General features: G+C 40.0%; 1 protein-coding gene across 1 annotated transcript; it reads left to right on the top strand.

Annotated features, from left to right (window-relative positions):
- The first annotated feature begins 4296 nt into the window (after positions 1–4296).
- On the top strand, positions 4297–11934 carry LOC123403406 (copper methylamine oxidase-like). Its single transcript, XM_045097341.1, has 12 exons — positions 4297–4765; positions 6531–6640; positions 6726–7031; positions 7328–7440; positions 7554–7884; positions 7981–8196; positions 8997–9233; positions 9362–9547; positions 9844–9984; positions 10211–10479; positions 10585–10666; positions 11558–11934. Exons 1-12 carry the CDS (start codon positions 4630–4632, stop codon positions 11672–11674), a joined length of 2244 nt encoding a protein of 747 aa, XP_044953276.1. The 5' UTR covers positions 4297–4629; the 3' UTR covers positions 11675–11934.
- Positions 11935–12451: the final 517 nt, after the last annotated feature.

Raw genomic sequence — 12451 nt, 5'->3', positions numbered from 1 at the left:
TGTGCTCTTTCTTTTGGGTCAAGATGGGAATGGGCCGGGTCGGCCCGCTGGGTCACTGACCCGACACAAAAAATCGAGGCCAATGGGCCAACTGGGTTGGCCCTAAATCACCAACACGTCCAGTGGAGCCGGCACTGTGTGACCCAATGGATCACACGTCAGGATGGGAATGGGCCGGCCCGCACCTGGCCTTGGACCTGGCCCTGTGGCCTCAGAGACAATTTCAGGGCCCTGGGTCAACCCATTCTAACAAAATCATGTGGCCTCGTTGGCCCATTGGGTACACCGGGGCCGACCCAAAAGTCAACTATAATTCCACATGAAAATACTCATCTAAACAATGACAGAAACTTAATCAAGCTTCCTCGAATTTAATACTTCCTACAGGTTCATCAAATAGAATTGAGCTTCAACATGATCTCCTTAGCACAACATGAAGTCCAAATCCAAATAACTAGTGCATGTCGCTACATATTCAAAATCCGTTTCTTCTAGCAGGACAAGTGATTAGCTTGCAGACACACCTTTGCTTGCAGCTACGCCTTCGAGAAGTTGGAGAACCTAAGCATATTTGTTTTGGAATTTTTCTTGTTGTGGAAGGGGAGGAAACCGAAAAGAAAGTCTCACGTGCGAGCTGCGACCTCCACAAGTTGGAGAGGAACAGGACGACGACCGGGATGGCTTGCTTCACGGCGTCCGGGACGGCGAACGCGAGGCGCACGAGAAGATGGTCAGTGGTGTCGAGCGGCGGTGGATTGCAGCGGAGATGGTCCATGACATCGGGCGGCGCCATGGCGGCTAGAGATAATCGGGGGTAGGGCGGCCCAGAGATAGACTAGGACAGAGATAGCCGGCGGCTGGGTCGACCCGTGTGATTCGAGATGGGAATGGGCCGGGTCGGCCCGCTGGGTCACTGACCTGGCCCGAAAAGTCGAGGCCAATGCGCCAACTCGGTTGGCCCTAAATCACTAACACGTCCAACGGAGCCGGCACTGTGTGACCCAATGGAAAATGTTTCGGATTTTCAGAAATTGTGTCACATTTTTAAAATAATGTTTTCCGAATTTCTTAAATTGTTCATGAAATTTTTGTGGGTAGTTTAAAATGAAATTTTGTGTATTCAGAAGTATGTTTTAGGGAAGTGTTTTTTTATTTTTGAGTAAGTTTAAGAAAAGGTTACCGTGTTCGTTAGGGATTTTATTTTTGAAGGAGTTTTTTAGGAAGTTGGAAAAATGTTGCCGGGTATTCAAAAATATGTTCTAGGGAAAAACAGGAAGTTGTTTAGGGAGGTATAAAAATATGTTTTAATGTTATTAAGAAAATGCACAACGTTTATTGCAAAAAATGTCATCGTTTACTTAAGAATATCCTGAAAATATGTATTTTTAAAATGTATACATAATGTATTTAAAAATTTTCCAAAGTTTATTTAAAAAATATTACACGTGCGCACTGAGAATATACATTGTATACCGAGAAAAAGTAGACATGTGTTAATCAATGAAACTAATTAAAACAGGAAAAGAAAAAATAAATTAAATTTTACAAAGAAATTGAAGAAAGAAACAAAAGAAACCCAAAAATATAACGAAGAAAGAAAAAAATGAAAACATAAATTATAACGAAGGAAAAAAGAAAACCGAAATTTGTGATGAAAAATCAAAGAAAAACTAAAGAGGAAAGAGGAAAAAAAAGCTAAGCGAGAGAACATGAGCGACTGCTCTAATGGGTCGGCCGACTCATAGAATACACGCTAAACACTTTCAAGATTTAAAAATGGACCAGGATTGATAAGTTTAGAGTGCCAATTTTCGAAATTCGAAGTTCATGGTTTGATTTAGGGTCTGTTTGGAACTGTTCTACTTCACCAAAATCGGTCCTCGCTTCACCAAATTCACTTTAGAGTAGTTTCATATAGAAGTTGTAACCCTTTTAAAGAGGATGTTTGGGTCTCATCTAGCTTTAGCTTTAAGAATGAGAACTTTGATGGAAATGATCTATCTGATTGGATGAGATGGGAGAAACAAAGGGGTATCCATTTACTGATGACAGTGACGGGTAATTTCCTTCCAACTTCAGCTTCTAACTTTTTTTAAAGCACCTCCTAAAGAGCTTCACAAAAAGCATGAAGTTGTGCCTCAGATTTTAGTTTTTTTATGAAGCGACATGTCGTGAAGCTATCCTGTTTGACTTGCATTTTCTAGAATGGAATTAAATTTTAAAGAGCGGAGTACTCCCAAACAAACCCTTAGCTTTCGTCTACAAGTTTAAGATTTGTTTAGGACTTCTTTTAAAGGAAAACACTCACGCTGTCACTTCTATAAGGCACACTGTGGCCTTCCCTAAAAAATAATAATAATTCTTTATTTTTAAATAGCTATAACCTACTAGCTAATTTTTCTCTCCATGCAATAATGTCACATTATCAAGTCATGTTTAAAGTCATAAATTACTTCTTTCATTAATCTCTTCATGCAAAGCATATCACCTCATGCATTATTTTTTAAGGAATTAAGTCATGTAATAAAGTTTTATATTTTTTTTGCATTAATTTTAGTCTTCTACCACTTAGGCCATCTTCAATAGTTGTATGATCATCGTTGGTAAAATTACCACATGGACGATTTGGATGACATGACACATAATAAAAAAAATGAAACGGTATGAACTTGGAGCAACGATTCAGGCACAGACTCCGAGGCAAGATTGTCATTTCTTCAACATTTAGTGGACCCGTTTAGTTATTTTACATACGGTTAACATGCAATCCACTGAAGAGCTTGTATGATGTGCTGTTGGTTGCTGACGTGAACATTAATAACAACAATTGAACGTACAGACTATTGAAGATGCTCTTATCCATACATTTTTAACAGAGTTTCCGCCGCAAGGCATCATCTAGTAATAATAATAATAATAATAATAACAACAACAACAATAATAATAATAATAATAGTAATTATCTTTCATAATAATAAAGCGCGCACTGCTTCTGTCGTCCGTCGTCGGTCATCTTGTAGAAAAGTCCTCGCAGTTTTAGGTAATTAACCCGTAGTCCAATTTTAAGTCACAACGAACCGTTTTTTTGTCATTTTGCAGAAACGCCCTTATAGTTTTAGATAATCAACCCGCAATCCATCTTTTAGTCACAGCCGAACCGGTTTTTTGCATTTTTCAGAAAACTCCCCGACGTTTCAGGTAATCAACCCGCCCTCCCTATTTAAGTCAGCTGAAACGTTTTTTCGTTTTAACAAAAAAACCGACTTTTCAGTTAATCTATCCATATTTTATCTAAAACAAAATTATTCATATCTTTTAAACCGTAACTCTGATTTTAACATGTTATATATGAAATTTGATTGGAAAAATGTGAATCTAAATAAGATGTCATTTTTAGCTCTTGAATACTTCTTAAATATTATTTTTGATGCAAACTTAATCTGTAGTGCACAATCTTTTTTTTCTCTTTTTCCGACGACCATACGAATTGCAATAAACATCCATTGAATTAAAACCAAATTGAGAGGAAAGAAAACATTGTTAACCACACATGCACATCTTTGAAAAATCTCGTGGGGAGAAACAACATATTTCTTATCTTATTCCGAGTAACTGTACTTTTAAACGCGTTTTCGTTGTGTAAGCACTGAAACCATCGTCGGTAACACAAATGTGATGTCATGTGAAAATATATTGCGTTCAGAGCGTGTGTTATTTTTTATTTCGTTGCAACACACGGACCTTTTTGCTAGTAATAATAATATACTAATAATAAAACGGCTATTGCTTTCGTCGGAAAACCCACCACACCATTTTTATAAAAAAGCCCTTGTAATTTTTGTTATTCAACCCGCGCTTCAATTTCTCATTATGGTGAAATTAACAATGGACGGGTTGATTTTTCAACAAAATAGGATAGGACTAACTGCATTAGTTTGTTAGCTTATTATTTTAATAAATCAAAATAATTATAAAAAAATTAAAAGCATGTGGGTTTTTTTTTTCGTTACAACGCACGGGCTATTTTGCTATAATAATAATAAGGCACGCTATGGCACGAATAATGCTACACTTACAGGAAATAGCTACGCACTAAAGTTACGGACGCAACGTGGCTTCATTTAGTTGGAAGACTTAACGCATTTGTTCTAAACTTGAGTCCCGCAGTTGCATGGCTGCATGCCACCTCAGTCCGTAGGCCGAATCCGTAGGATTCATCCCGTAAGTATAGTATTATTCCTATGGCACCAAGCGAGCCCTTGCCTCCGGCCGTCATCACCGTGACGGTATCACCGGCAACCCAAAAAAACGAAGCACACCGGTGAAACTCCCACCAGAACCCCAAAACCCCTCCTCCGCTTCCCGTCTCTCCCCAGATTGCCCACTCGCGGCCGAGACGCCAGCCCCATTCCGCGGCGTGGAGCCCCGAATTCCCAATCTCAAAAAAACCCATCGCGCCTCGCGCACACGAGTGAGTAGAACTGTAGAAGCAGCCGAGGAGGAGGAAGCGGGTAAGGCCGTGGAGGAGGCGGAGGGGCCAGTGCTGGGTGTCCGATCGTTGCCACGAGAGGTAGAGGAGAATTGGAGGAGGGCGACGAGCGGGAACGATCAGGTAGCAAACCCTCTCCCATGGCTGTCTCCGAGGAAAAGGCGCAGGGATGCCGCAGCAGCGGCGCGGCCGCCACTCCCGTGACGCCCAACGGCGGCGCTGTGATAGAGGAGATCACGGATTCCCCGTCCACCACCGCTAAGGCCTCGTCCAAAGGTATATACAGTATGATCGGTAACCGCCATCGCCTCCCTCTGCTGTGTTGGTTGCTCTGCATCTGCTGTGCATTCACTTGGATCACGCTGCTACTCGTGTGCCCGTTGCTGGATTTGGTAATACGAGACATCTGATGCCCTGAATTTGTGATCATTTCTGAACTTGATGCGGGTTATCTTCCAGGAAATGTTAGGGGGGGGGGGGGGGGGGGGGCTGACGGGTGAAGTGCCTTGATACATTATAGAAGGTGTATGTATGTGCACTAATCTTCTGTTGATCGCGATCACCCTCATGAAATCCGATCCGTGCGTGAAAATACGTTGCATACGGTTGCTGTACTGATTCTCTTGGGCATGAACCGTACTACTTGAAACACGGATCTTAAAGTGGTAACAGAGTGTAGTTTGAATTTGCGTTGGGTCTGTGGTTGCGTTGTTGAAGCATTGCAAACAATGCCTGGTGGTAATTACTAGTTCAGATTTGTGTAATAACCCAAGGACAATGTTGTTTGTTTGCTCCAACACGCCGTAAATAACGTCGGTATAATAGCCCATGTAGAATGTTGCTGCAGACTGAGCACACTATATATTCTGCTAAATGAATAAATGATGGTGCTGGGATGGAAACATATTTTTTATTTTATAGATTCATCCTGTGATAGAGCAGTTAGTGTTTGGAATAGGGATATTCTGCTAAATGTTTACCCAGCATCTATCTACTTAGATAATCCTTGCAGTAATTACTAATTCTCTTTTCGCGATATGGCTAGGAAGAGGACTATCTGGATTGAGATAGTGATGTATTTTATGAAGGCATGGGAACCTTTTTGTCTATCGGAGATATGGCCATTATGGGAATACTAGAATGTTTTGCATGGAAGGTGGCACCAAATGATACACAGATGACTCAAACACATGCTGTGCAAATATCATATCAGTGTAGTCATGTGCAAATATCAAACACATGCTGTGCAAATTTCACTTGTTTCAACTATGTTTGGATTATCCCTCAAAAGACCCAAGCTCTAAATTTATTGGAGGGAATTGGTAATGTGCAACCGTTACTTGGATCTGATGATCAAATTAGGATATGCCATAATTAAACTATTATGCCAATGTAGTGAACAGAAAATGGCTTTTGCCTTGTGACTGGCATATTATTCTTCTCTTACATTGTCCTTGTTACCTTACTTCTTCGTTAACTTTGGACTGAGCAACTTGAAATTGGATATTGAGAGTTGAAAGGGGGTTAAGGAAGGAAGATGTGGGTTGCTGTTGGATACTATAGTATTTGAGGTTTGCATTGATACGATGACATGTATGATGCACCCATTTAGCTTGTCATTTGTTGCAGTTAGATGTCTACAGATAGCCACAATGCGCGTGTAAACTAGTTCAGTCGTGTCAGTTGACCAAATAGAATGCTTGATACAGACAGTTAACGAGTTCTACACGCTTATTTCATACTCCAGGGAGCTAGTTCATTGTGCTTGTTGTCTGGCACACATGTGCATACTTCAGGAATGCTTGTGTCATCAGCCTTTGTTCTTACATAATTTGCTTCGTTTCCTAATTGACTTAATTCCTATGCCATTTCTTGCACCTACCACAAGTTGCATATTTGGAAAGTTTAATAGATCTCTATTGAAGTTAAACCTTGGTGTTTAGCCAGGTTATAAAAACCATCACCTACTTCACTGCAGACCTGTAAGAGTGTAATTTTCTGTGTTGTTAAAAAGTATTGTAATGTCTATCTTAAATTGCAGGAATCCCAATCATGACGAGGGCCCAGAGAAGCCACCCTTTAGACCCATTATCTGCTGCTGAAATTGCTGTGGCTGTAGCAACTGTTAGAGCTGCTGGAAGAACTCCTGAAGTTTGTCAACCTATTCCCTTCTCTCAAATTGTCAACATATATGTTTCAAATATATAATTAACATGTCACTTCCAAAAATTTATAGGTACGAGACAGCATGCGTTTTGTTGAAGTTGTGCTCCTGGAGCCAGAAAAGAATGTTGTGGCATTAGCTGATGCGTACTTTTTTCCACCATTCCAACCATCTCTGCTTCCCAGAACAAAAGGTGGTCCTGTCATCCCAAGCAGGCTCCCACATAGGAGGGCCAGACTTGTTGTCTACAACAAACAAACAAATGAGACTAGCATTTGGGTTGTCCAACTCTCTGAAGTGCATGCTGCTACTAGGGGTGGACACCACAGAGGCAAGGTTATATCGTCAGAAGTTCTTCCAGATGTTCAGCCTGCAATGGTATACTTTTAGTTTCCATAATTGTTGGACAACTCTTTTCTTGCTTTACCATTTCATGTAAAGAACGCCAATTTTGGTCAGGAAGTTTGTTGTGTAACGACCATGTGGTTATTTCATTAAAATTCGTGCTGGTGAATTGTAGTATTAGCAGTTTCTTGAACTAACATTAGCATAACCGCCTGAATGGCTAACTCTTAAAATCAAATCATAGGCTTGTTAAGGTGATCGTGCATCATAAAACCTTTTCCCTGTACACTTATATTGGTCAAGTTTCATACCGCTTGTGGGGTTTGCAGGACGCAATGGAATATGCTGAATGTGAAGCTACAGTAAAAGATTTCCCCCCTTTTATTGAAGCCATGAAGAAAAGAGGCATTGATGACATGGAACTTGTCATGGTAGATGCATGGTAAGATATGTCTAAATTGTTTCAATAGTTAAAAAAATATTTAACATTACCTTTCTACGCCTTTTGTGTTAAAATCGAACTTTGAACCTGAACTTTTCTGCTAAAAATTATAGGTGTGCAGGCTATTATAGTGATGCTGATGCTCCCAACAGAAGACTTGGCAAGCCTCTAATATTTTGTAGAACTGAAAGTGATAGCCCTATGGAGAATGGCTATGCCCGTCCTGTTGAAGGGATCCATGTTATTGTTGATATGCAGAATAATGTTGTAATAGAATTCGAAGATAGGAAGTTTGTCCCTCTCCCCCCACCAGATCATTTGAGAAACTACACTCCTGGGGAGACACGAGGTGGTGTCGATAGAAGCGATGTGAAGCCTCTTATTATCAGTCAACCTGAAGGCCCAAGTTTCCGTATTACTGGCTCTTTTGTAGAGTGGCAGAAGGTAAAGTGGTTTCTAGTGTCTAATATTTCAACTGTTGAGCTAATATTAAACAAGACCTAGTCTAGAAATACCACTTATATATTTTCTGTTGACCAGTGGAATTTCCGTGTTGGCTTCACACCCAAGGAAGGTTTAGTTATCCATTCTGTTGCATATGTTGATGGAAACCGTGGACGTCGTCCAATCGCTCACAGGCTGAGTTTTGTTGAAATGGTTGTTCCTTATGGAGATCCGAACGAACCACATTACCGGAAGAATGCATTTGATGCTGGAGAAGATGGGCTTGGAAAGAATGCACACTCTCTTAAGAAGGTCTGTTAGCTGCTTTCTGTGAACTTTGTCTTCATTTTGATTATGGGGGATACATAGTACAATCAAATCATCTTGGTTGCATGTCAAATCAACTTGGATTTTTCTGGATAACTTTAGCTTCAGTGTACTATAGTAAGTATTTTTTTAGTAACTATGGACAGTGTACTATAGTAAGTATTAAAATGGCAACTCAAAACTTTTTTACATGTGCAGAATGGAACAACAAAATAATTTACTAGGAATAGTAGCTTTTGCTCTACAGCTTTCTGATAATACATTTGCCGTGTTCCTTTGTTTATACTTTTGGGTTTATGATTTTCTGATAATTCATCATTTTTATTTCTGCTAACATGAACTGAGTTATATATGGAATTTTGTTTGTTTGGTTGATTATGTTGGAATATATTGCCCACCTCTCTCCAAAAGTTTGGACTTTATCCAAAGATTGCTGCTGCCCCCATCTGTGTCCGAGTATAGACCTCTTGAATTATACCTCTAAGTCTATTCACGTGGTGCTTGCTGCGTCACACGTGAGAGGGGTGTTGAAGTGTATACGTGGATAGCCTAGCCCTTTTCATTAGTTCGGACTTTTGGTTGCATTGGCTAGTGCATGAAGCTTAACAGATTACACCGTGGACTAATCAAAATGCTGGTGAATTTTCATTTGGTTTTGTTCCCCTGCAAAGAAGTTTTTGAATGGTTGCATCCAACAGGCTGTTCAACCTCCTGTTATTTTTGTATTAGGAGTAGTACTTTTTATACTTTTATAATCTAACTATATTACGAATTGCTTTGTGTAGGGATGCGATTGCTTGGGATACATAAAATACTTTGACGCACATTTTACGAATTTTACTGGTGGTGTGGAGACAATTGAGAATTGTGTTTGTTTACATGAGGAGGACCATGGAATCCTCTGGAAACATCAAGATTGGAGAACAGAATTAGCTGAAGTTAGACGATCACGCAGGCTTACTGTCTCGTTTATTTGCACAATTGCTAACTACGAATACGGATTCTATTGGCACTTTTATCAAGTGAGCATCAGCATTACCTTTTTTTTAATAATGTATTTATATTCTACTTAACTCCAGTTCAGAATTATTTTTTACTAGTTCTGTTATAGTTTCTCTTCCTTCTGTGATAGATATTTTCTTCTTTGTAGGATGGTAAGATAGAATCTGAAGTAAAGCTTACCGGGATTCTAAGCTTGGGAGCTCTAATGCCCGGGGAACAAAGGAAATATGGCACAACTATTGCTCCTAGTTTGTATGCACCAGTTCATCAACATTTCTTTGTTGCCCGTATGGACATGGCAGTGGACTGCAAACCAAATGAAGCTTATAATCAGGTAGATTTTTGGCCTGCCGTGTTGTGTTAGACATTTTATGCGGTGATAAAAGGAACCTTGCTTTCATGATCTTGCAATCTTACCTATCCACCCCCATCAGCTGCTTCAGCATAATATTCGGCCATGCCTTTTGACTTGTTAGTTTGTACATCAATTCATTGTCTAACCGGCCATTATTTAAAAATGAGTATCTAAGATTAGTTTTATCAACGTGTACTCTGCATGAAGAATATGCATTTCTTTGAATTATCATCTGGCTTATGACTTTGATACTATTGCTACCTTTTCCATTGCAGGTGGTTGAGGTAAATGTTAAAGTTGAAAGTTCAGGCCCAGATAATATGCATAGCAATGCCTTCTATGCCGAAGAAGAGATTCTGCAATCTGAGTTACAGGCCATGCGTGATTGTGACCCTTCCTCTGCACGACATTGGATTGTAAGGGTGCATGCTAAACATGTCTTTCCTTTTCCAAAGTCCTAACTTTGTTGTGTTGTTATTGATCATTCACAAGCATCTGTGTATGTAAGAGAGCATGTGTGACATCTCAGTCTGCTATTTTCCGTTTCTGAAGCACACATCAAAGAATTTGGATATTTAACGTTTTTTCACGCTGTTGCCCGCACATTTTCTTTTGATAAGCTGTTATTTGCATGTTGATCAGGTAAGGAACACAAGGACCGTAAATCGTACTGGGCAGCCAACAGGTTACAAGCTCATACCTGGTTCAAATTGTCTGCCATTCTGCCTGCCGGAGGCAAAGTTCCTGAGAAGAGCTGGGTTTTTAAAGCATAACCTTTGGGTTACATCATACAAAAGTGATGAGATATTCCCTGGAGGAGATTTTCCTAATCAGAACCCGCGCATCCATGAGGGTTTAGCTACATGGGTCAAGAAGGATAGATCCTTAGAGGAAACCAACATAGTTCTCTGGTATGTTTGTCGCCACCTGCCAGCTGGTATTGATTTGCAGCTTCATTTTGGCTTGAAACACTTATCTGCCGTGCCTCTTAAAACATTTACATGCTGCAACTACAGGTATGTTTTCGGGATAACCCATATCCCAAGGCTCGAAGACTGGCCTGTCATGCCAGTGGAACGCAGCGGCTTCATGCTCATGGTAGCGCATCAGCCTTGGCACATTTCTACATTATTCTCTTGAAGGGTCTCGAGATAGATAATTCTTTCTACAAGATCAACTCAGACTACTTAATAAGTTACTACAGTACTACTCCCTCCGTTCCTAAATACAAGTCTTCTTAGATATTCCACTACGGACTACATACGGATGTATATAGACATAATTCAGAGTGTACATTCATCCATTTTGCTCCGTATGTAGTCCGTAGTGAAATCTTTACCTAATAATAAAGAGGCTATCGCTTCCGTCGGAAAACCCACCGAGGTGATTTTACAAAAAAGCCCTTACTGTTTATGACATTAAACTCGTAGTATATATTAAATGTTTTTTAAAATACTCATATCTTTTAAACCATAACTCCAAATTTAACATATTATATATGGAATTTGATTAGAAAAATATGTAGAATTTAAATATGATATTATTTTATCTGTTAAATGTTTAATAAAAATACTATCTACGGTGCAATCTTAATAAATAAGTCATTATTTGTCTTTCTTTCATACCGGTACTCATTCGGGTTGGGGATGAACATGTCAACAAAATCAGGATTAGAGATGAAACTGAAGGTCACTTGACTGATTCTTTGTGCGTATTAAATCTATATGCAAGCCGTGTTAAAATAGAAGACCTCTGAAATTTTAAACTGCATTTTTGTAGAATAAGACAATCTTTATTTGTGTCGTAACTACAAATTCTCAGATTATAGACCATTTTTTATAAATTAAGAGTGTGTGGTATTTCTTTCTCCGGTTGCAACGCATGGGCCCTTTTGCTAGTCTCTAAAAAGACTTATATTTAGAAACGGAGGGAGTGATATATAGCAGAAATGTCACAAACGAAACCCTGATGCTTTTTTTTTGTGTGCAGCCTCATGGATTCTTCAACTGTTCACCTGCTGTCGATGTTCCTCCTGCATCCGATGTGGACGCCAAGGAAGCTGAGACGCCAAAGGACATCCAAACCGAGCTCATTTCAAAGCTGTGAGGCCCGGGACCGGAGAATCGTGTGGTTACTCCTTTGGATTGACATGCCGTGTACGCCCTTCTGATACGCTGCAGCAGCTTCTTGCCGTGAGCTGAATTCACTGTGTGCGATTGATTTGCTCTTACGTATGATTTTTCTGTTTTTCTGATTGGCGATTAGAACTGGTACTGAAGTTGCCAAGTTGGACTCCAATTTTGTGTCCGGCAATGGACAAGAACTGGGGCACTTGTTCAGAGTCAGCGCTGTTACCTCTCATCAAAGTGTCCAACCACTCGTCACTTGCCAGATGGGCCATCCTTGCTGGGCACGTCCTCAACTGCCCAGTCGACAAGCCGTCTGGCTAAATGTCTACATACCTGTATTTGTTTCCGTTTGCTTTATTCGCATTGCTTGCTATATCCCCCACACGGCCACGAGCTACCGTTGGTTTATGCGAATCGTGCCCAGGTGCAGTGCACCATACGGGTGCCCCATGTACCACTTACGATTTTCGGCACACTGCACCTAGCACAAGCTCGTAGATCTTTACGTCCATCTATTTAGATTTATGCCCGTTTACACGTCATATGCTAATCATGTAGAGAACCAAGGAGATTTGTATGAGATCTCATATTTAGGTGAGATCGTAAAATCAGCCCCAAAAAATCATATTTAGACATTTCGAAAAAATCTAAAATAATTTAACAATATTCATGTAAGATATATTTACAACTTGGAGAAAAATCAGCTCAAAACTTGATGTACAGTTAGAGATACAAAAAGACAAATTTAAATGTG

Source organism: Hordeum vulgare, chromosome 6H, assembly GCF_904849725.1.
Source record: "Hordeum vulgare subsp. vulgare chromosome 6H, MorexV3_pseudomolecules_assembly, whole genome shotgun sequence".
NCBI classification, from domain to species: Eukaryota; Viridiplantae; Streptophyta; class Magnoliopsida; order Poales; family Poaceae; genus Hordeum; species Hordeum vulgare.
Note: the sequence above shows the minus strand (reverse complement) of the source record. Positions and strands in the feature narration are given on the sequence as shown.

Coding starts and splice junctions, on each gene's coding strand:
- LOC123403406 (XM_045097341.1), top strand. CDS start 4,630: ATGGCTGTCTCCGAGGAAAAGGCGCAGGGATGCCGCAGCAGCGGCGCG. Junction 4,766..6,530: donor CGCTAAGGCCTCGTCCAAAG/GTATATACAGTA, acceptor CTTAAATTGCAG/GAATCCCAATCATGACGAGG. Junction 9,985..10,210: donor CCTCTGCACGACATTGGATT/GTAAGGGTGCAT, acceptor CATGTTGATCAG/GTAAGGAACACAAGGACCGT.